Here is a 24,482-nt window from a genome sequence, read left to right as displayed (position 1 = left end):
TTTTTTTTCAATCTTGAAAGTGGTGTATCTATCACCGTCTTCCCCTCCGGCCTCCTGACGTTGTGATGTTTCCTGTCGCCATGTACGATTGGCACAGAAGGTGTATCACTTACCGCCAAAGATGAATAGATGACTCCAGCTTACTGGTGGGAACAGTTGAAGAAAACAGGAACATCTACAACAAGAGCTTAATGGTTAATAAAACTGCGCTCTTTTAAATACAGAGCACCTACAAAAAGACACGTATGACATGTATTCATGTTAACTTATTTGAGAAAATACAGCAAATTTTTGCATTTAAAATATGTACGCGCATAATGCATGAGGCACTCTTACTTAAAGGGATAGTTCGCCTCTTCTGACATGAAGCTGTATGACATCCCATATTTGTGAACATTGACTTACCCCCGCTGCGTCCTGTGAGCAGAGTTCCAGCCTCGTTTTGGCGTTGACGAAGGTAGTCCGGCTAGTTGGCTGGGGCCACAAAAATAAAGCGTTTTGCTTCTCAAAACAATATGTGTTCAGAAGAGTGATACATTTGCATCACAAAATCGTTCTTCCAGAAAAAGTCAGACCTCACAATCGCTTGGCGCTATTTTTTCTCTACCTTCGTATCACTACGTGCAGCCACCTAGCGATAGCCGCGCCTGTTACGGTGTTTACTGCTCGGAAGCAGGAGACTGCTCGGTCTGCACTTCGGTCTGCACAGTCTACACAGCCCGTAGTGATACGAAGGTAGAGAGAAAATAGCGCCAAGCGATTGTGAGTTCTGACTTTTTCTTGCTGAACGATTTTGTGACGCAAATGTATTACTCTTTTGAACGCATATTGTTTTGAGAAGCAAAACGCTTTATTTTTGTGGCCCCAGTCAACTAGCCGGACTACCTTCATCAACGCCAAAACGAGGCTGGAACTCGGCTGACAGGACACAGCAGGGGGTAAGAAAATGTTCATGAATGATATTGCGAATATGGGATGTCATACAGCGTCATGTCAAAAGAAGCGAACTATCCCTTTAAAGACGGACTGTCAGAACTTGAGGGTTGACTTGGATGTTTTTTGTCTGTTGCAACATGTTTTAACCGCAGCTGCTTTTAAACACAAATACCCAAAAAGATTTATGAATGTTTTAAATGTATGACCAGGCCCATACCTTGATTTAGGCTGTGAGCATAAATAAAAGCAGAGCTCCACTGGTGAGCTCAATCAGTTTCTTGAGTGAAATTGATGTTAGCAGCAGCAGCAGCAGCAGGCACGGTCTCCTCTCCAAAATCTCCAGCTGGTTCGGGTTTATCCGTCAGGTTCAGGTTCTCATGCCTGCAGTACGCACATGTACAAACACAAATGCACACATATGCTTACTAAAAATACTACAAAGGTCCATAACATGAGCCGAGAATCGCCTGTGGCTGCCAAGTCAAATCTGCTTTGCGTTGTTGTTTCCTGTTCTTTACGTCCTGTCACAGCACACCTGCAGCCAAGCACAACAACTTGGACTCATTTTATCTTCATAAACAGCTCGATGCGTGAGAATAGGTTTGATTAAAACAAGAAACATCCCAGTGAAGATTAAAAAACTGACACAGCAACACAGAGTGCAGCACAGTTTCCAGGTGAGCTCTGTGTGATAGTACATCTTGACCAGGATGCGTAAGTAGGTCACAATATGAGAGAGGGAAAGAAACGGTGAAAACTAGATGCTCCACCGCAGCTGCAGCCTTGAAATAAAGCTCCTTATTGTGCTCCATTGTAACAAACTGTCCCAGTGAAATGCAGAAGTGTCCTCCAGGCTTGTGCCTCTGACTTCTCTGAATCAGGTGGTCACGAATCACTCAGTGGGCAGAAAACTGTTGTGATATTAGCAGTCTTATATCCAACAAGCACAGACACAGCAGTAACTCCAAGAATCTGCTGTGAAACAGCACAACAATTAAAAACACATTGGAAACTTTGGGAGCAGTTCACAAGGTAAAAATGACTTTTATCAGCATCTTATGGAAACAAGAAAATTGCAACCACGTATCATTTGGAGAATTTTGAAAACTGACTAATAGCTGATACAAAATGATGCCACAAGTCCCAAAAGTTTAGATTTCAGCATGAGGAGAAGAATTTTGTTTCATCGGACTATCTGCTAGATACCAAAATACCACAAAATACCAAATTCAAGCATTTGGACTCTAACAAATGATTTACTGCCGCGTCTTTATCGGCTCAAACTAAAATGTAAATCTAAAAGAAAACTTGCTTTTGTGCCTCCTCAACGAGAACACTGTCTGTGTGACTTGGACTGGAACGTGGATGATCAGGCTTATAATGGACTGCAGATCTTTCAAGGATCGGATCGCTGGGTTGAATTAGATGTAGCTGGAAGGAAAAAGGGAGAAATCCAACAAACTGATGAGGCACAGATCCCAACACAGAGAGAAAGAGGCAGACCAACAAGATGGGAATGATGGAGCAAACAAAAAAGCTCTGCTAAATTTCATTCCGTGCTTGTTTTCACCCAGACAGTTAATCCGACCGTGGAGATTCAAATCCTCATGGCTGTTTGTCAGCTGGAGCTGTTCAACCCGTAGAGCAATTAAAGGGATCATGAAACGGATTTTTACTCACTTACTTAAGAACGTTTTCTCAATCACATTGTGCCTCATAAATAATGAAACCAATCCCTCTCTGCTGACATGTCCCAGCGTATGGGATAACACTTTTTATATATAAACATACTCTGCTTACATCTCTCAGGAGAACGGGCGTGAACATGTCAGTGGCGGGCATGTGCACACAGGGGTGTGTCTGTGGTCACAGCCGACCTCCGCTAATCAAAACACAGTTTAACATGTGGCCAAGTCGCATTCTGGGCCTCTGAGGTCGCGTGGCAGGAGATAAAAGTCAAATCAGTTTTACCAGTGAAGCGCCGGTTATGTTTTCAAGTGAGACTTTGGTTTTTACTGTAAACCCCTGAAAGAAAGTGCGTTGATAGTTTTAGACACATCTGGACGAGTTAACAGAGGTGACAGATGCATTCTCACATCCTTTTACATAATGCATGACGCGTGTCATTTTCTAAATCAGGCTTCATGTGTGCATTACGTAACACACTTACATAATGTTTCTGAAAAATTGCAAATGTTGTCTTTCCGTGGTCTCAGTGCACAATCATTTCATGAGATGTATGCCTTGTGTAATTGTATTTATGGTCCCAGAAATCCTTCAGGGAGGAAAAGAAGTACTCGGGCTGCGCCTTGCAGTGAAAACCCGCCACCTCATAAATGGATCCGCTGTAATGCACTTGGACTGCGCTCATAACGCATATTTAGCTGGACACATTTAGAGCACAGCTGAGGTAATGCTTTCTTGGAAAACCTCCAGCTACGCCGCCTGTGTGTGATGATTTTTACTGTGTGTGATAAAGACAATTACCGTGAAGTTACAGTCAGCATTCTCCCTCACACCGGAGGGGTCACAGGTCACCCCGAGGAGCATTCCAGGACAGACAATACGGCTCCCTGGAGGAATGGACGTGGCTGCAGCTTGTCTGGCCATCTGCTTCGACCTGCCCCCTTTATAAAACTCCACACTCACGCTCACAAAGAGCTACAGCGTTGGCCCCTGCCCTCTGTGCTTCTGAAGGTCCCCAGGAGACAGCAGTGCAACTGAGACTGAGAAACTGAACGCTGCATGAGCTAATATTTAGAATAAACTTGTTTCTACTGCACTGTCGTGACATAGTCAATTACAGAAGGTGATCTCAACAGGCCAGAAATATACTGGCTTTTTAACCTCGTGCTCGTGGAGACACCCGGTTCCTTTTCTGTGTATTTGTTCATCTCCCTGCTTGTATACTTGGGGTCTCCCCAGCAAACTCAGACCATACAGAACTTCTGGATTTGCAGAATGTAAACAACGAACAGGATGTTAGTATTTGGATTCTGTTAAGATTGCAGCAGCAATAGCAGCTGTCACTGATGGTATTTTATGGCCCCTGTATCAAGAAAGTTGGATACTTGATCACATCCCTACCGGTCACCAGGATACGTGAAATAGCCATTATAACCAGGAAAAAAAGAGTAATCAGAAGCAGTTATATTCTCCACCTTTGGGTGGTTATTACTGATGCATCCACATGCAAGTCGTAGTTTAAAGTTTAATGTGGGCTAAGATGGATCTTGCTAAAGCTATTTTCACTTGTTGGGTAGCTTAAAAATGAGAATAAATCTGAATTATCTGAGCTTGTTTTAAAAGTTTGTAAAAACAGACAACTTGCTCTGATTCCCAGCTCCAGTCAGTTCAACTTTATCAGACTTCACGTGATAGTTTTAAGAAAACAGCAACAGACTGGAAATGTTGCCTGATGCTTTTTTTCCTTTTAAACAAGTTTAATTGGAATATCTGTATCTTGGAATAGATTGTCTCACACCAGATGTCTGATGGCAGTGAAAAACCCATAGCTAGGATGTTGACAAAGGCGGAGAAAAACTACTCGCAGATAGAAAAAGAAGCATTAGGCTTAGTTTTTGGTGTGATGAAATTTCATGAGTATTTGTTTGGTCGCAAGTTTACTCTGGTAACAGACCATAAACCACTACTGAAGATCTTAGGTCCCAAAACATGGGTACCTCCCTTAGCTGCGGCTAGAATGCAGAGATGGTCTATGATTTTAGCTGCATGTACCTATGAGATTCAGTATAAACCATCTGAACAGCATGGGAATGCCGATGCATTATCCAGACTACCAATACAGGATGACAATTTTCCAAAACCAAGTCCAGTGTTCAGGGTGTCTTACTTAGACAGCCTGCCCATCACTGCACATGAAACACAAAGAGATTCTGTATTGGCAAAGGTAAAACAGTATGTTTTGTCAGGATGGCCAAAGCATGTACCAGAGGAGGTTTTACAGCCATATGCAAAACGAAGGTTTGAACTCACAATAGAAAATGATTGTGTCCTCTGGGGTTTCAGGGTGGTCATTCCTGAAAAGTTACAAAGCAAACTATTGTCAGAGTTGCATGACAGCCACTGGGGTACGGTGAAAATGAAGTCTCTCCAGAAGTTTGTTTTGGTGGGCTACACTTGATGAGGACATTGAAAGAGAGGTAAATCTGTGTGATATATGTAAGCAGCAGCGCAGCATGCCTGCCACAGCGCCTGTACACACTTGGAAATGGGCTACGAATCCATAGGAAAGAATACACCTTGATTTTGCAGAAGTTCATAAGCAGATGTTTCTGGTTGTCATGGACGCGTATGCTCGCTGGCCTGACATAATTCATATGCAGACCACCACAGCCAGCAAAACTATTGAAGTTTTGAGAAACCTTTTTGCATCGTCTGGATTGCCTAAAGAGGTAGAGACAGACAATGGACCTCAGTTTACTTCAGGTGAATTTGAGGCATTCCTGAACTTGAATGCAGTTAAACATATTAAAACCCCAGCTTATCATCCAGCCTCAAATGGGTTGGCTGAAAGATTGGTCCAAAACTTCAAGAGGTCTCAGAGTAGAGCAGTTGGTGGCATGACGTTGCAGCATTGTATTGCCAGAAAATGTACCAGAAATATGCCACACCCAACTACCAAGAAAACGCCATAGATAGGAAGAGAACACTCAGGTTTTTCTCTGTGGGCCGGGCGGTGTTTGTGAAGAACTACAGGGGAGGAGAGAAGTGGTTGGATGGTGTGATTACTGAGGTTTTGGGTCCTGTAACATATTTGGTGAGTGTAAATGAATCAAATGTGAAAAGACATGTAAATCAGATGCTGGATGCCAAGAAATAGAAAGTGGCTCCAGGACAGACTGCAACAAACACTGAAGGAAACTGGGATTACCATGTTGATCCAGGGGATGATTTAAAGGACAATGACACTGTTCCTTTGTCTGTGAACAGACACTGGATGAATCTCAGAGCTCAGGGGAGTCTGACAAAGCTCAGGAAAACCCGTCCGACTCAGGATGCACAGAGCGCCCAAAGAGGAATGTGTGCGCTCCTCAACGTTTGGACTTATAGTGAAGAGATTATAAAGCGAGGTCTCATATATGTGCAAATGGTAAATGTCACAGGATAGTTCACTGAAAATCTTGTGTGCAGGTTCCAAGTCAAGTGAGTTGTGTTTGATTTTGTTTGTGAAAATGTTCAATAGAAGGGAACATAAAAAGAAAAAAGGAAAAAAAAACAGAAACTAGTTCTCAGCTACAGGGGAGGAGCTGTGGTGTATAAAGTACGTAATAAGAGCATAATGTACTGTGTAGCACCTATGCTGTTTTGGGGGGCGCATGTAGTTAACGGTTGTTCCAGGGCATGGCACTGTAAAGGTTATGGGGAGTATGTGATGTAACAGGCAGCGGCTCAGGAACAGCACGAGAGAAAGGTTGTCACCTGCTTACAAATAAAGTATCCATCGTGTTCACCTCTCCTACAGCATTTGACTTAACAGTTCAACTTTCTTCGTTTCATGTTGATCTCAGCATTAAATTGATAGAGAATTCAGAGAGATTTCTGTATGCAAGAGACAATGCTGACAACCAACACTGCATGGAGGTGATCTTTGGGTCCTCAGACAGTACAACCTCAGGAATAAAACTGTAATTTATATACTCTTTGAGGACATCAGGGTGTAGTTTACAATCACAGACTTATATCACAGCCACTGGTGGAGGTTTTGGATGCCTGCAGAATACTAAGCTGTGATGGACTAAATCCACTCCCTGTTTGGCTTCATCCGTGGCTTTTATGCATTTTTCTGTTTTCTTTACTTCCACCTACTCACAGCTACAGTTCTTTGACATTCAACCTCTTTAAATAAATTTTCAGCTACTTATTCTACTCCTATAGGGATTGGCAATTTAAATGGCAGTGATTTTATGCAGTTCCACTTCATGCTGGATTATAAACATAAATTAAATCCTGATTCATTGTTTTACTAATACACAGAGAAATGAAGGATTTGACAGAAAAACTGTCACTGATCTTATCTGAGGTTTCAGTAAGGAAATTAAAGCGTGTCATGGTCTAAAATATTTTAAGGAAAGTATCAGACTCAGTTATTCACACTGGTTGTACACGGGAAAGATGTAATTCGTCTCAGTTATTGTGACATAAATGTGGAGGCGTTGTGGTGCTGTCTGATGGATGTTCACTAGATGTCAGTGTAGCTACTTATAATAAGGTTTAGTGCTGAGGAGATAGTTCAGTATCCATGAAATGGTAACTTTAATTCAGCCCGAAACCACACAGAGACTAAATAAACTACTGTATAATAGTAGTACTGTAACTCTTGGGGGATTGATTCATAAGCGGCCTAGAACCACTTTTACAGCCTCTAATATAAAAAAATCAGGTTTCTTTTGGAGGTTTATACAAGTGGAATATTTTCTAAGACCCTAATGTTGCCTCATTCTAAACTATGAGCGATTTCATTCAAACGAATGGCCAATTTCATAAACTGCATAAAGCTGAAACTCTTTGGAAACCTGCAACATTTCCTTACTTAAAAGTAGAGGGAAATCGATGTTTCAGGAGAATCCTGGATGTGTCTAACATCTATTATGATGTGATAAAAAGCTGAGTCCTCAGTTTAAATAAGTATTTGGTGTTGAAATACATTTGCTTTAAAGAGGTTTGAACAAGCCGACTCAGAGTTAACTGTTCTGTCTGTGTAAGTATTGCAAGGAAAGCTGATAAAAGGTAAGTGAAAGAAAGGAAATGCACATTCTGTCTGTGTTTGTCTGCAATTGGGACTGATTCATTTTCTTTTTTAATGAACTGTCAGAGTTTCTTTTTTTTGCATTGTGGTTAAAACTTTTATTCAAAATCAGACATGGTTCAAGTTGAGGGTCCAGTGTGAACAAGGTTTGCATGTCATACTTCACAGAAATCACTGCTAGCCTTTGATAAGGTCGTAACTCAAGCTCCTTCTTTTGTACATCACCCTTAACTACAGCCAGGCCTCTTTGAAACCCTCTCTGAACACTTAACATTTTAGGACATTTCAGCCCATTAAAACAGTGACAACTGGAAAGAAAACCAGTGTCAGTGGTGTTCAGCCAATGCTCCATCTGTAATTGATTAAGGAGTGAATGCTTCTGCCAACAATTCTCTCCAGTTTTATGATTTAGGCTGAGTTTTAGAAGTTAATAAAATGCGCTGTGCAGTTGGCACAGTCCAGTGTTCTCATGCTCAGGCAGGTAGTAAAGTCTCAGCACCCAAAAACATCAACCAAAAAAAGGCTACAGGTTGTTTTTTTAACCACCTTAGTGTTGTCATCGGTTTAATTCATAAAGGATTCTACAAACTAGATCTCTAAGATCAAATATTATCGACCTGTGTAAAACCAATGAACCATCTTCGGACAACAGTGTAAGAATGTGTGATGGGAAGTCTTTGACTTAAAATCTTCATTTGAAATATATATACAAGAAAATAAATCCACACTCTTTTTACACAGAAAACTTGTGATGCAATAAAATCTTAAAATTATGTCTGCCATCTAATTATCTCATTCACATCGCAGCTAACACCCTCCTGAGGTGTGACGGCTCCAGGAAAAAATCCATTCAGTGAACGCTCTCAACATTACCATCTTTCATAAACGTACACACGTACCTTAAATAAAGCAAAAATAGATCTATTATGTTACAGACATTTGAGATCATCTGGACTAATGTTAAAAAAAGTGCATTGTTGTGGCTAGTTTTAAGCTTCCTAATGAAATTAGATCTGGTTCACTTGCTAGTCGAAATGTAGAATAGGATGATTCCTGCATGTGACAACCACAGCCCACCTGAAACATCTTTAATATCAGTCTTTTCAAGTATCTGATGGGATGAATTATCAATTTTCCATCCCCAAACACCAACCTCCATCATCCATTACATCTTCTGACTGTCATCAGTGTCTCAAACAGGAGATTCAACTATAATGAGCTCTCTGTTTCATGCTCTTTCCTCCAAGGAACCACATAAAGGTTAAAGGTGAAATGTCTGTGATAGGGGAAGACCCTGGTGGACAATCATAATCTAAAATAAAATCTACTTTATATGTAGAAATAAATATGCAGCTTGTTTGCATAGTCTGGAAGTGATCACTGAAAAGGAACTCATTCGGTTAGTTAGATGCCCGGGATCGCGATGCTCCTTTTTGTATTGAAGCTGGTGTGGAGGTGAGATCCGCTCTGGGATCCGAGCCGGTCCTGCATCGACACAGGAGGGCATCATCAACTCCAAGCATGAGGAGAGTAAACAACAGAGAGTCCGACAGGTCGAAGTGGAGCGCCGTGGTTACCTGAACGAGAAGGGAGCAGCCTGGTTAGCGGAAAATGAACAGCCAATGTCTCTGCTATTCCCACACCGGTGGACACAAACAGGCTGAAGGCTTTCTTTAAAATACATCTAACAAATTAATTCAGTATTGTTTCTCACATAAAACACATCAAAAATATAGTGTACTGAATTCTAATTCAATATGATATTCATAACATTCCCGTATGTGTCTCCTATTTTCCTTAATTTTGTTGGAAACATCAAAATCTCAACTTTCGTGGTCTCTGGATCTCCTTAGTCTTTGAGTGTGTTGCTGTGTTGTTTCCCATTTCCCAGTAAAGAAAAGGCTGCTGATGGGATGTTACCTCTCTCTCAGGGGCAGATTTGGGTTGTTGAGGAAGGAGAGCTGCTGCTCCAGACTGCACACTCGAAAGGCCAAGTAGCACGAAGACAGGATGAGGAGAATGATCCTGATGAAACAGAAGCAAACATACATCCCAACTGATCAGCTTTTAGGATTTGGCGACATCAGACACTGAAATTATTTGGCGATATGGAGGAGGAGCGTTGTAATGTCCCTTGTTGAACACTGGGAGGCAACCTTTGACTTTCTGTGAGTGCCTCACATTAATTGAGAAGATCGGATCTATCTTAAAGTAGCAAAGAAGAGAAATGATCTCGTATTTTAAAGTCTGATTTATTTCCCTTTTCCTTCACTTCCCAAGCAGCCACTGGTTTCCAGTCATACCTTTGCAATTAAAACTGCAACAAGAAGAAACTGATAAAAAACTAGTCCAAATTCAAATTTTATTCAAATATACAATTCCTGTACAGTTTATGCACATTTAATGTAAATTAAGCTAGCTCTGTATCATTTCATGATTAAAATGTAACATTTATTCATCTTTTAATCTACCAGATAATAAATGTTTACAGTTCTCACTGGAATTTCTATGAAATATCATCCGTTGTACACCAGAAACCTGTCATTTATCATTGTCCTTTATCCTGACACAGGGTCAGGAGTCAGTATCAGTACGATGACAAATCTTTATAAACAACCAGGGAGTCAATGCTCTCTCAAGGACACATCAGCTGAGTGGCTTTGTGCTGTGAAGGACAGACTCTCTGACCAATGGATCATAAAGACAGCAGGTGGAGTAATGATGTCCATGATGGACACTATGACCAATAATTTGATGTATTAATAAACCTTATTCATAAAGCGACATGGGAGGGAATATCTCTGTGGAAAAATACAAATGAAAAAGGGTTTTAACAGCTCTGATCCCCTGTAATGAGTCTGAATGAATCACTCACTATTTATATCTCCACGTTAATGCTCACAGGGTGCGTGGAGTTGTGAGTCAGCTGTGAAGGTGGCGTTGTCGGTGTCTGTGTGTTCCTTTGTATACTCACAGCAGGGTGAAGAACTTGAGCAGCTGGTACTCCATCTGGCCCAGCTCTGCCACTGGCTCTGATAAAAGACCTCTGTCTGTCTGCAGACCTCGCTCTGAAATACACACACATATGTACAATGGCACAAACCATTAACATTGCTTGAGTGCGCCACATCCTCCACTTTTAAAAATGCTGGCCCACCTGTCTGTGTAAATCTGGATGCGTTTGGAATCAGATGGAGTTATTAGTAGGAGTTATAAACCTTCAGAGGATGCTATCAAAGACAAATTCCCTCTAAACTGTCTGTAATAGCAGCTGCAGCCTAAAAAAAACAGAAAATGTTTTCAAAAATAGGCCACACAGGTTGCTAGTTTTACTTGTGAAGACGTTAAATATAATTTCGCTTGGCCTGGCCAGTTTTGCAAGACCAGTGCATGAGACTTAGTGACATCTGGTGGCAAAAAAAAAAAAAAAAACAGTTCTTAGCTTGATGCAACACAGAACTGGCTTTAGCACCAGCCCTGAACCAGCACTGCAACTGCTTTGGTTGGAAAGGGACACGTGTAGAAAGTTAGTCATTATAAAGAGCTGTTTAAAACTTCATCTGTAGTATAGTAGACTACCTCATCCCGTGGTACACCAAAAGCACTGTAAAGAAGCTGCACTGCTAGCTAGCACTAGCCACCGCTCACGTTATCCGCTCATATGATTAGATAATATTCCTCCAACATCTCAGCCATGAAAACGTTTGTCTCTTTTTTTGCCTGACAGGCTTGATTTGAGAAATAATTAGTGAAATATTTCAATATTATATCATTATAAACATTGCCATGTGGCTTGCTTTTGTAATATTTGCATGTGAGCTACAAAAATGGGGCCATTGAGGCTCTTAAAAGGTGTTTCGTTCTGATGAGTAATGGTTGATGGTTCATTTTAGGCATATACAGTTACAGCCTGTGTGACTACAGCACGATAAAAGAATGATGAGCGTGAACAGATTTGCGTAATGAAGTTTTATGTCGGTGTTGTGGAGAGAGATGCTCTCAATCAGAAGCAGCAACCCTATGCTCTCTATCACCACAGATTGGGTGTCGATATCCTGCTGGCATTTTTTTATGTGACATATGTGTGACGCATCATTATGAAGCACTGTTGCATTCAAATCACCGGCTGATTGCCCCATCACCTAGTTAGTCCTCTATGCAGCCAACATGATATAGTGGATAACTGAGTGAGTAATATCATAGCATTCCAGCTCATAGATCCCTCTAATGGTCACGAATTCTCAAGAGTCGTATTTAGCTGTTTATGTACGATAAATTCATTTTCATTCGAGTAATTTGATTTTTTTTAATTTGCTTTAAAACCTTAAAAAAAACTCTCAAAGAGCCCATTTTATTTTCCAAGCGCTCCCTACAGCCTCATTATAATTGCATGCTGGCTGACATGAATGAATAGTTCCTTATTAGCTTTTATAATCCACATGTGCATTCACGTTATACGACTAATCCATCAAACCTGGGGTGACATTACCCCCCAGCTTTCCACCCCTCGTTTGAGCTGTGAAGAAAAGGCCCAGAAACTGACCAAACTGAGCGACACTGATGTAGGTTAGTATGTGGAAACTATGTGAAGCCTGCCTGCCTGCACACAGCCGTTTAACCGTCCACAGACGACTTTGATGGCAGACATTGTTAGTCATAATCTCAACTTAATCTGCATCAGCCCAAAGCTTTATAATACAAGACACCACGTGGTTTAATCTCCATTTGGAGCTTACAGTGCAGTTGTGTAAGAGAAGCGCCCAAAAGCGGTTGATTCATTTGTTCCTTTAAAACTCAAAATTGAAAATACACAAACATATACAATCAGCCAGCTCATCTTTACTTTATATGCGTTGCACATTAATGTTAGGATTGGGTGAAAACCCCTGAGTAAGTACCACCAAATAACAGTTATTTATAGAAATGATGCAACAGTGAAGTATCTGTCAGCAGTGACCAGAAATGTGCTTAAGCCTCAGTAAACTATGAGTGTCGTTATATCCACACAGTGACGATGCATCAGCACGATTTTATCACCTTCCAGTGGCTGCTCCACCTTGAAGGGTGTGTCTGCAGCTCCCAGGCTGCTGGTGGAGTTCCCCAGGAGGTCAGGAAGGGAGGAGGACACAGAACCCACCGAGGGCTTCCGCCGCCACTTTAACACTGACGGGAACTCATCAACCACTGGGAATTCGTCCGGAGTTGGGAACTCGTCCTGTGGAGGACAAATAGGAGGCCGGATTGGAAAAAAGGGGGAGCCACTACAACACCCACAGTTGTGAGTCTGCATTCATGAAGGCTTTGATCAAACTGATGAGCCTTTCAAAATAAACTCAGGCAACATTTTATCATTTCTTTTTTGTTATTACACAGATGTAAATATGTCCATTTGTAGAAACCTAAGCCTACAATTATAGATATTAATAAACTGTTATAAATATCCTTTGATACACGTAAATGGTTTTCTAGACATTAACGTTTTACTTTTGGTTATAACTGATCTATTAAAGGGATAGTTCGCCTCTTTTGACATGAAGCTGCATGACATCCCCTACTAGCAATATTATTTATGAACATTTTCTTACCCCCTGCTGCGTCCTGTGAGCCGAGTTCCAGCCTCGTTTTGGCGTTGATGAAGGTAGTCCGGCTTCTTGGCTGGGGCCACAAAAATAAAGCGTTTTGCTTCTCAAAACAATATGCGTTCAAAAGAGTAATACATTTGCATCACAAAATTATTCATCCAGAAAAAGTCAGACCTCACAATTGCTTGGCGCTATTTTCTCTTCTTTCGTATCACTACGGGCTGTGTAGACCGTGCAGACCGAAGTGCAGACCGAGCAGTCCCCTGCTTCCGAGCAGTAAACACCGTAACAGGTGCAGCAATCGCTAGGTGGCTAAACGCATTGATATGAAGGTAGAGAGAAAATAGCACCAAGCGATTGTGAGGTCTGACTTTTTCCTCCACAACAATTTTGTGATGCAAATGTATCACTCTTTTGAACACATATTGTTTTGAGAAGCAAAATGCTTTATTTTTGTGGCCCCAGCCAACTAGCCGGACTACCTTCATCAACACCAAAACGAGGCCGGAACTCGGCTCACAGGACGCAGCGGGGGGTAAGAAAATGTTCATAAATAATATTGCTGGTATGGGATGTCATACAGCTTCATGTCAAAAGAGGCAAACTATCCCTTTAAGCATTGGTCAATTATTCACAATAAGCATGTTTAAAGGGCATGAGAAAAAAAAGTACATTTTTGTGATAATACAACTAAAATGCAACCAAACAATCCAATCATATGAAATCTTGTCAAAACAGGACTAACACATCCAGGAAATATTTTGGGGGTTCGATTCACACCTGCTATATATATGCTCAACTCGACTCAAGTGGGCCTAGACACTCTGTACATGCAAAGATCCGTCTTTGGTGTCTTTTTGTAAAACATTGTACTTGTAAGGGTCTATTACTACAGCCAAATTCCCAATAAAGCTGCACTTATTCCCATATTCCCATATTTGCTTTTTTCTTTCTTTTGATGACAGCTAAATGCATGAGAAATTGTGAGCCCATTAAGACTACGTGTCAACTTACGGTCATTTAAAGCTTCTCCAGACTGTCGCTCTGCTCTAATAACCAAAGCCTCGTCTATACAATCACCATTTGAGTAAATAAGAGACAATGTCTGTGCAGTAAATTCAGCTATACTTATCTATATGTACAAAGATCTCCTATAGAGAAAGCAGCATAATATCTTAAACATTTGTTCATACAGTCCACAGCGTCGGCCATACCTCAGTCAATGACTCAATTCCGCTCCTGAGCTTGTATATTGGTCCAATAGAACACTGGTCCAATGAAGTGGTCAAGTTGAGCTGTAAATGTAGCTCAGCTCAACAATGCATGTAACCATAGGGAGTGTATTATTAAAGCTGCTGCTCAGTAAAGCTTATAGTTCAGTTTCAACCCATAAAATATTAAAGATCAACTGAGACATGAAAGCTTTTCTGGAAGCTACACTTGTGAAGCAAAGAAAAAGTCATTTTTTAAACATATTGCTGATACAATTATTTCTCAATATCATTGGAATCGAAATAATGAATGGATTTTAAAATGATTAGGGTCAGGTGATACCAAAGCCTCCCAAAAACCTGCAGAATAATTCAGTGGGATCATGTACAAACACCCTTCATTCCTTATATATTAGCATTCTAAGGTGGAGCAAGATCAAGGACAGAAATGAATTATTCCGTAATACCGGAGCTGTTCTGTCGCAGAGCAGCCTGTCGTGCACACACACACATACAAGGTGACTTCAGAGAGCCCTTTGATTGCATCTTGCCGACTCGGGGAATAATTCACTGCAAGGCTGCAGCTGCAACAAAATGATCGATTGATCCTGTCTGCGTAAGAAGGTAAGTCAGCCCTGTGGTCTGAAGCAAGCCTTCTGGTTCCACTCACTTTGATCTGAATGATTTTAAGACTTAACAGAGGTTAATGACGGCACTTTGCTCTGTCTCACTGACCAGCGATAAAGTCGGCTCCTCCATGAACTGCTTCAGGCTCAGACTCTTCCCGTTGACCTGCACAGAGACAGGCGATCGCCTCTTTAATTAAAATGCACAGCAGACTGTGGATATGCTTGATGTGTGTTCGCTGACCTGCAGGTGTGTGCAGATCCTGCGGAGGACATCGTATACACTGTCTCTTGATAGCAGAGACACAAACACATACTGAGGAAATAAAATGAAGACACAGACAATTGTAAAAGCTTTTCTATGTAAATATGAAAACACATGTATTTGATATAGCTATAAAAGGACTATTTTAACAATGTCAACAAGATATATAATCATATAAGATCAGGCAGAGGATTTTCTCTTTTCCATCTTAAACCACCTCTGCAAACATTACAGAGACAAGTTTCATCTCTTGAATATGTCAAGTTGATCAGCAGCTGCATTCAGTTAATTTAAGGATGAAGAGAATTAAATGAAAATGCAGCATGACGAGCATGGACATTTAGTTAATCTTAACAGTTAAGATTTTCAACAAATCATTTGGATGAACAGTACTTTGGGGACTCAAAAGCTTTAATCTGGAACACAGAGGAGGATTTATGTCTAAACACATTTTTTGTTCCAGTTTCTCTCACTCAAAATGAAAACGACAGGTCAGTGAAAGCTTATACACGGATCGTTGTGACCTGGATACGCCGTTAGGTGCACACGTATCATCCAGGAGCACTAAAAACATCCGTTATCAGATGTCTTTTTGGATCTTAATGGATGGGTTTGCATTGGTAAAAGAGCAGAAAAACATCTAACACCACGAGGAGAGGGACCAGTCTCGATCACTTCTTAAACACAGAATAGCCATGATGATCAATGCATGACACACTTATTTGCTAATAATGTAAGTTTTAAATGAGTGTGTAGTTTGAGTTTCTGCTCAAAATATGGCTGCATGGTTCAAGTTTTTATTCCCGTTTCCCTGTTTCAAAGTCTGTAGCTTTAAATGCAGCAAAGCTGCAGGTGGCCTCTCCACTTCTGGAAGGTGGCTGTATCCTTCCTGCTGTTTCCATGGTAACCCCAACAGAAATGAGGCAAGACATCAGAAGTTCAGCCTTTCAGGTTTGAAGGAGAACTGAGAAACTTGCGGTCCCAGAAAGTTAGCATCTTTGTGTTACGCTACAGAACGCCCAGTTTAACCATTTCAGATAGAGTTTAACTGAAACTCTATGTGTGACAAAAACAGTGAGAGCAACACACGTGTGATTCTTGTTTTCAAACTGACCTGTCCTGTCCGCTCATGTTCAAATCAGATGGTAATATTAGCCACGCGAGCTGTGAATCATGCCGACATTTGCTATTTCCCTGTTGTTGTGGGGAACCTCACATTAGAAGTGAAAGTTATTCTGGGTCTTCAGCTCCTTATTTGTCACAAGAGCACGAAGGCACTTGTCTAAACATGTTATCGCATTAGCCTTAAAATACAGTTGTGAAGCCCTGTATTTGTCTCTATTTTAGCTTCCTTCCTGAGAACTGCTCCTTGGTGATGCTTTTTTCATTAAGTCAGTACTACAATAACATCCATCCATCCATTATCTATTATTCCAACTTATATTATACAACAAAAAAATTAAAAATAAATAAATGTTGTCCGGTTTGGCTGAAGGTAGTGACTGTAAGGCTCATTTTCAGGCCCAGTTTCTGACTATGCTGAAAGATCTTAAAGGCTCACTTTCTATGATACGGGGCTTTTAGAGTTGTAAAAACGGAAAGTGAGCAACAGCATTCCACTGCTTGGAGGTGATGCAGACAAGTTGAGTTAACATAGAAAGAGAAAGGAAGCACATGATTGACGCTAGACTGTATATACAACATGCTGAGTCGCTATTAATTCAGTTGATTATGTCTGGTCTGCCATAGTGCAGCAATGTCTCGTGTGTTAATCAAAGAAAAACAAACCGAACTATTATTAATAATAAATTATTTGTATTATTATTGATGCACGTCTGTGTAGTTCGGTGCAGTACTGAGTGGTAATGCACATCTATAAATGAGAATATTCTGGAGAATGTGAGTGTTTTCTTAAATAAATTCTATTTCTGAACTGTGACTATGACTTTAAGATTTTGTTTTGTGTAAGAGTGTGCTGCACCAACTGTCTGCATGGGACTAAAATGTGCTGCAATTAGAAATGCTACTCAGTGATGCAGACACCGTCGTAACCCGAAGTGTTGAAAAAACTCACTCATCTGAACAGTTTAAATCTGTTGTTACAGGAAGGTCACATCCCTTCTATGCAGGACTACATAGAAAATACCTTACATTTGATTAATTTCACCTGTAAATACTGCCAGTGTGTAAAGGATGCACATAATTACAGCCGAAATGCTGACATTGTTGTGTTTTAAACGTCCTCCGTGTAGCCGAACGAGAGTGGAATCCTCAGATGATTTATCCGTGTTTTCACTCGTGTTATATTACCTCCTCTGTTAGCAAACCATGCTTTAAAATAAGCTAATTTTCCCTATTTGACATGCAGAGGGCATGTTGCATAGAAATGATTAATTTAGAGGAAGTTCATTAAAATATTCTTTGCCCTCTGGGCAGCAGAGCCTTCCACGTGTTTGTAGGTCTTTGTTTTTTGTTGTTTTTTGCTGTACTAATTGGCAGCTGAAGATGAATAACCCAGATATTACCACAAATTAATGTTGCTTACTGGTTATCATTTTTTGTGGGTTGTTGAGGCCTTGGGGGAAGCCAAAATAATCCTGTTTGATAGCTTGATGAGAGGTTGGTGTGACAGAGAGTGAAGAGGTGCTGTTGAACACAATGGTGGAAAAACCTCCATTCATTTAACCCACAAAGCTGGGCCTTTGTTCTGCATCTATCTATAGCATGGTGCTACTTTTTCCATAACAGCTCCTCTGGAAAATACATCCACACCGCAACTAATCAGAATAAGAATTTGAATCTAGAGCGACTGAGATGGAAGTGTGTACCTTTTGGCCGGTGTCTGTGGTGATTGCGAGGCCATTGGGCACAAGGCCAGCTGTTTTGTGCTTCTTCACCAGCCTCACGGAAAAGACCGGGACAGCCACCTGAGAAGGATGAGGGGGAAAAAAATGCTCCTTATAAAAAAGCAAAAGCCTAAAAACAAGATGAGGAAGTAAACAGGAGAGTTGAAAACATGATCATGAGTATGTGGTGGCAGGGCAGGAGAAAATCAGGACGGAGCAAGAACAAGAAATGTGTCTTTTTTGAGTCAGAATGTGAGGAATGCAGTCTGAATAAGCAGCTTATTGTCACTGAGATCCCGGAGAGGGGTTTGGTTTCAAGGAAATGAAGGAAAAGGTATAATGCACAACATCAAAGAGAAAAAAATCCCTTAGCTGGTTAAGGCTTAAGGTCGGGAGAGTCAACAAGCTCCTCGGACATAATTTCACAGTGAAAGGCATTCACGTGCAAAGGAATTAAGACCAGAAAACTTCAAAACAGCCTGTAATCCTAACTGTCTTTTGGTAAAATAATTTGTCAAGTTGGCCAATCAGCCTGTCAGAATGTGACTCGTGTGAGCTTCTCAGTCAGTTTGAGTTTATTAAGCTGTCCGTCAGTCGCTCGTACCTTGATGTCCTTGCCGAAGAGGTTGGCATAGAAACACAACCAGTTTCTGGAAATGTAGAGGCGGCCTTGTAGAAGAATATCTCTGAGGAGCGCACAGGAGTACACTGAGGAAAGAAGAGACGAAAACATTTTCAGCGACTGTAAAGAGGATCATATACGCCTACTCAAGTTCTTCTACTGTCTCCTCCTTATTCATTTCCTCTCTAGAGTTTAACATCACAGGATTTATTTTGATGGACAGCAGACAGCACCAATGTTTAGGGATGAAACCTGCAAACAGAAGAGTTGATGCTGAGCAGGAGAGGTCTGAGTATCCTGAAATCTGAGGGTTTCTGAGTTTAAGCAGATCGCTGAACTGAAACAGATGGACACGGTGCCAAGACATTTAAAGCCATTTAAAAAGCACAAAAAAGCAGAAATATGCAAAGCTTTAAAAGGTTTTCTGAATATTTCTGTGTACAAAAAAGAGAATTTCACTATTCTAATATAAATGCTGTTTGCTTGTTGGCTCATTAAAGTTAAAATAACCACAGCCTCTTTATGCACCTAATGTGTAAATATCAGCTACAACCTTAAAAACCACTAACAGATGAAGCGAGTAACACTACTCTTATGGTTACAATGCAACGGAAAACCTGCATCCTGGCATTCACATGGACATTACTCTGACTTTTGCCATCCACCCAAACATTTTTGCAGACGAGTCACACCGACCTCGTGGCAACGGACTCCAATACTGTAGCACCCGTCCTTCACAGGACAGAAGGGGGAACCATAAAAACCTGCTTATGAGGGGCTCTAAAAACATGACAAAGAGTCTGTGGTGTTCACTGGACATCAAAACATCTCAGATACAAATCGGATGGGACCCGGTGACATCTGGGAACAGCTGATAAGCTTTTGAGGGCATGAGGACGACCTAATCCATCTTAAGCTGTAGGTCATAATATGATGGCAGATGGGGGGATATATCTGCTGTACGGTGCCCTTAAAATTCCACAATGGAACAAAAACATAATGAAGGTTCATTGTGGGATTTTTACCAATTCGCTGTACTTTGATGACAAAATAACTGTCATGCAACTCAACAGCTTGTTGGTGAAAATAATGTTGGTGTGAATATGGCTATAGCTTCAGATTTGTACAATGTGTTGAACCTGCAGCTGCGGAAGGTTTGACACACACTGCAACTGTGCTGACTTTTTGGGTGTTTAACACATTAAGACCTGATGCATCATATGGGTACTGCAGTTTCCCTGTACTATGAAGCAGGTCCCACACATCCAGGGCATCTTTAAATGATCTGGCTTAACAAACCCTCACGAGGAGATCTCGCTAAGCAGTACGCTGGTTATCAACCCGCCTAAGTCAGCCCAGATTTTTATGACTCCGAGTATGTGTAAAACAGGTGGAGTTGGCATCAGTTGTCTCCCTGAAAAGCAACACGAGTGCTGCAACCAATGCAGGAAGGGAAGACGACAAAAACAGAGAGAGAATGCCAATATTGTGAACGCTTAATTAATCTGATCAATATCTCAGCACAAGTCGTTTTCTGGTGCTGCTTATCGCTGCTCTCTGAACCAAATAAGGAAGAAAAAAAGAAGTGATCAAGAGCAGTCAGTGGGATTACAGCGGGCTCTGACATTATATAATAAAAATCCCTCGTTTTAAGGGATTTAGAATCAAACAGCTTCACCTTATACACAAGTGACGTGTAGAGGGAGGTGCACATGTGACATACGGTTGGCTCAGATTCTTGCAATTTGATTGATCCAAAGCACTTTACAGCACAGTGACCACAGCTGGCATTATGGACACCAGAAACAATCAAAGCAAAAATCACACAAAGGAGACAACTCACCTAAAACGCCTCCTGCTAATCCCAAAAATCCAATTCGGTTCAACTTATTCTCATAGATTGCGGTTGTATCATCAAGTAGCTGGCAGCTGAGCCTCATCTGTCATGGATTCTCTCTTTTAAGACCAGTCAACATGTAAAGATTCATGATACAGAGAACTGAGAATAAAGCCAGTGTCATGAGGCTGTAGGATCTCCAATGTCGTGTCCACAGGCTTTTTTTGAGAGATTTTTGGACACACCTTCAGAAAAACCTGCGATGTTGGTATGAAATTTGAAGTAGAACTGGGTAAGACATCAATCTGTGGTCTGATTGGGTTTTTCTATTAGGTCATAACTCCAGTCATCTACGGGCATGTAGTTACAAAAGAACAAAAGAAAATTATGTTTCCAGTCTGTTCAAACATCTGTAAGTCAGTTCCCAGTAACACTTTGAGTAATTCTGACTCTTTCAGGGGAAAAAAAAAAGGAGAGTTCACCTTCAAAAGAGACCAAAATTAAGCATTTACTGCAAATGACCCGAACACAGCTTTCAATTTACGTTGTGTATGACGAGGATCAACATTTTGGGCAAATATTCCTGGAATGGGAAGAGTTTAAAGGCACCTGATGGAGCTGGGGTGGCAAATGAAAGTAAAGTGAAGTGTCATCCATGGTATTATTATTTATATATAAAGTGAACTCCATTATATTATTATTTATATATAAAGTGAACTCCATTATATTATTATTTATATATAAAGTGAAGTGTCATCCATGGTATTATTATCTATATATAAAGTGAACTCCATTATATTATTATTTATATATAAAGTGAAGTGTCATCCGTGATATTATCATCTATATATAATGAGTAACTGATTGCCAATTCAACAAACTTACCCACAACACTTCAACTGAAGACTCATCACAGATTCATTTTCAGACCAATAATCAGATCATTTAGCTTTACTATGGTCACAAACTAGTTAAAGACGTTGATATTTGGCGATGTCTAAAGATTATCCAGGTATCAGAGTAACTCATTTCGCCCATATTAAAATTACAATGATATAAAATAGCGCATGAACTTACATTTTTTCATTATTTTTTGGATTCTTTAAAATATTTAATCTAAAAAAAAGCCCTGCTTACGATATTCATATGTCATTAATAAACTACATTAGAGTATCATAGATCTACTTTTTTGATAACTGGTTTGATGATGTCACCTCTAAATGACATTAATAGCCGATACAGAATAAAGAAAAACTAACATCTGGATCATATTGTATCAGCTTGCAGGAAACAGCTTAAAGCCTACAAGTACAGCACAAATCACGTACCTTTCATGAGGATCTCATCCTTGGGCACACATGGGAACAGTTTGTGGTACTGCGAGTTGTACTTGCTGACAGTCTGTGCAGAGGGACAGGGCAGAGTCATGAGCAGCTCCTTTGTGGACCGGCCTGCCTGAACAGCACCAGCCCCACCGGCCCCTCCGCCAGCACTGGCGCCTCCGGCTCCGCTTGGCGCAGACACCACCCTCTCCCTCAAAGGACGCGAGCTCTGCACCAGGCTCAGCACGTTGGCACCGTACTCACACACACACTCGCGCACATCGAAGGCCTGGAGCAAGCCGCTGCAAGACACACACTGTTCCCCTTCCGCCGGTCAGTATGGAGCTGATTGGAGGGCTGCCTCCGAACAACTACAACTACCTCTAGTGAACGCACACACACACACACACCTGGCTCTAATGTGTACACACACACTACAGACTAACAGCAGCAACACCTCGGTCTACAGCCACTGAGCTCTTTCTCAACTACAAGGTTCCCTTTTTCTGTCTCAGTACACCTTCAGTGACTCTACACTTTGCAGCACCCAGCTGACACCCTCCCTATTCTTCTCCTTCCTTTCCACACATACACACTCTGCCCTTCATCATTCTGAGCTAAAAAAAAAAAAACAACCCCACGTGGGTACTCCTCACTACTCTTGCCTTTCCCCTTATCCCAGCGCTATCTGCAGGTTTCTCCTCCTTTGTCAGACTGCGACGCCAAAGATTAGATAAAATAAAATAAATAAATCATACATTTTCCTGCCTGAACACAAAAAAGGTCCCGTTCATTCCCCGCTCTCCACTGTCACAGCTCAAACTCACCCCCAGCTTCTTCGATATCTCAGCTACGACGGCATCTTTCCCAGCTTTTTCTGCTCTGTTTCTCATCTATCGCTCCTTTAACTCGAATCCGCTCGGTCTGTTGTTCTGCGCCGCTCCTGGTTTTGTTTTTCTATTTTTAGCTCATGTTAGAGGCAGCTTCTGTCCTCAGGACTCTGGTGTTTACAGTAGGTTAAAGTAATGCAGAGGGCTTGTCTTCGACTGGGTTAACGCAAATGTAAAATGGCTCTCATTTATGATGAGAAGTTTGTGGAGCGGTTGTATCATTGCGCCTAAATATTACACTTGGGAAACATTAAAAAGGTGCTGGCTGGAGTCTATTACCCACAATATTTTTTAATGTACCATCTTTGCCAGATTAGATCACTAAAAATGTCATTACAGTCTAATAAAATTAAAGAACTGAGCCCTTTCTTCACTTTCTACTGTCAGAATCTAACACTACTGTTATAAAATATTTGAGTACAAAGAAGTAAAAGTAGTTGGGCTTGAATCAAAGTGATAAGGGATTGAACTTACTGAGCCCCTGTAACATTTCTTCACATCTTCATAGGACAAGTCTTCAATCAGCTGAAACCTGTGATGTAAGAGCAAATGTTATAATTAGGATAAAAATTCTAAATCTATTTAATGTATCAATATGGACAAAAAAGCCTAAAAAACAACAACATTGAAGTTAATACACATTTGAAAGCAGATTAATCCCTTCAACCTGGTCTGAAGAAGGCAAAAACAACACTTTGCATGACAATCGGTGGTTAATTTTTGTGCACATGTACAGTATGCGTGGATGCGTATACATTGTTTTAAAATCCCAGCTGGGTCAACCCCTCACATGACATGTTTATCGACTGTTTGTGCCGAAACACAGTTGCTCTTTTAACAGCACGTGGGCACACAAATCATAAGCCATGGCCCCAGGACGAATAGTCAGAGCTGTGCAGCAGATGTCACAGCATGATACTCACATCTATTGCAAAGGCAGAGACAACCACTCAGGAGATGAAATTCAGTATACTCCCACTTTGAAGGAAAATGTCATTGAGATACAGCTGTCCCAGTTAGGATGCTTTAAAGAAGAACACTAAAAAAATAATTTGAAGGGTGTTTTTGACAGAGGAAGAAAGACAGACATGTCTTTCTTCCAATATCTCTGGGAGAGTGCCAGGTGATTGACAGCGAGCACAGTGAGATGCAACACAGGGCTGATATGAAAAAATACTGCTGCCGGAGGAGACACTGATAAAGCAACAGCTCAGGCAAACTGCAGCTTTACATTTACAGTGATGGATGACCTCATTCTGTGGAAGCCATTTCTCTTACTGTGCATGAGAGAAATGCATCAAATGAAGGGCAGAAAGGAAGCCTTGGTGTGTTTGAGACAACGGCTGCTTTTCGCAAAGCCATCAGCTAGAAGTCATCCTCAATATTATTCCCCTTGAAATGTCAAAAGTCAATACATTTAGTGTCGATAATATGAAAAAGTATTAGCAGCCAAAGTGGTATCATTTTGTACATATTATTCACAATGTTGAAGACTAAAATAATGTATATCTGAAAAGTACATTTACTGGGTATGAGATAGATCAAGATTGTATGCACAGGACATTGGGTTGGTAAA

The 24,482-nt window shown here is 40.9% G+C and overlaps 1 protein-coding gene across 7 annotated transcripts in view; it reads right to left on the bottom strand.

Annotated features, from left to right (window-relative positions):
* Positions 1 to 8,367: 8,367 nt before the first annotated feature.
* The window catches only part of gramd2aa (GRAM domain containing 2Aa), a 41,554-nt gene continuing 25,439 nt past the window's right edge, over positions 8,368 to 24,482 (bottom strand). For 3 of the 7 annotated variants that reach the window (XM_075465743.1, XM_075465761.1, XM_075465772.1), the window contains exons 3-13: positions 23,381 to 23,438; positions 22,023 to 22,332; positions 18,840 to 18,943; positions 18,218 to 18,316; positions 15,369 to 15,440; positions 15,234 to 15,290; positions 14,502 to 14,582; positions 12,743 to 12,920; positions 10,680 to 10,773; positions 9,626 to 9,730; positions 8,368 to 9,282 (exon numbers count right to left, since the gene is read on the bottom strand). In XM_075465743.1, coding sequence (XP_075321858.1) covers positions 9,279 to 9,282; positions 9,626 to 9,730; positions 10,680 to 10,773; positions 12,743 to 12,920; positions 14,502 to 14,582; positions 15,234 to 15,290; positions 15,369 to 15,440; positions 18,218 to 18,316; positions 18,840 to 18,943; positions 22,023 to 22,332; positions 23,381 to 23,438 — 1,162 coding nt within the window. In that variant the 3' untranslated portion in view covers positions 8,368 to 9,278. Of the gene's footprint in view, positions 9,283 to 9,621; positions 9,731 to 10,679; positions 10,774 to 12,742; positions 12,921 to 14,501; positions 14,583 to 15,233; positions 15,291 to 15,368; positions 15,441 to 18,217; positions 18,317 to 18,839; positions 18,944 to 22,022; positions 22,333 to 22,843; positions 23,358 to 23,380; positions 23,439 to 24,482 lie in introns of those variants that run through there. The other 4 variants (XM_075465781.1, XM_075465797.1, XM_075465752.1 and 1 more) reach the window with 4 other exon arrangements.

This window comes from Odontesthes bonariensis, chromosome 1, assembly GCF_027942865.1.
Source record: "Odontesthes bonariensis isolate fOdoBon6 chromosome 1, fOdoBon6.hap1, whole genome shotgun sequence".
Classification (NCBI taxonomy): Eukaryota; Metazoa; Chordata; class Actinopteri; order Atheriniformes; family Atherinopsidae; genus Odontesthes; species Odontesthes bonariensis.
The sequence above is the reverse complement of the archived record's forward strand: the minus strand, read 5'-3'. Positions and strand labels throughout refer to the sequence as shown.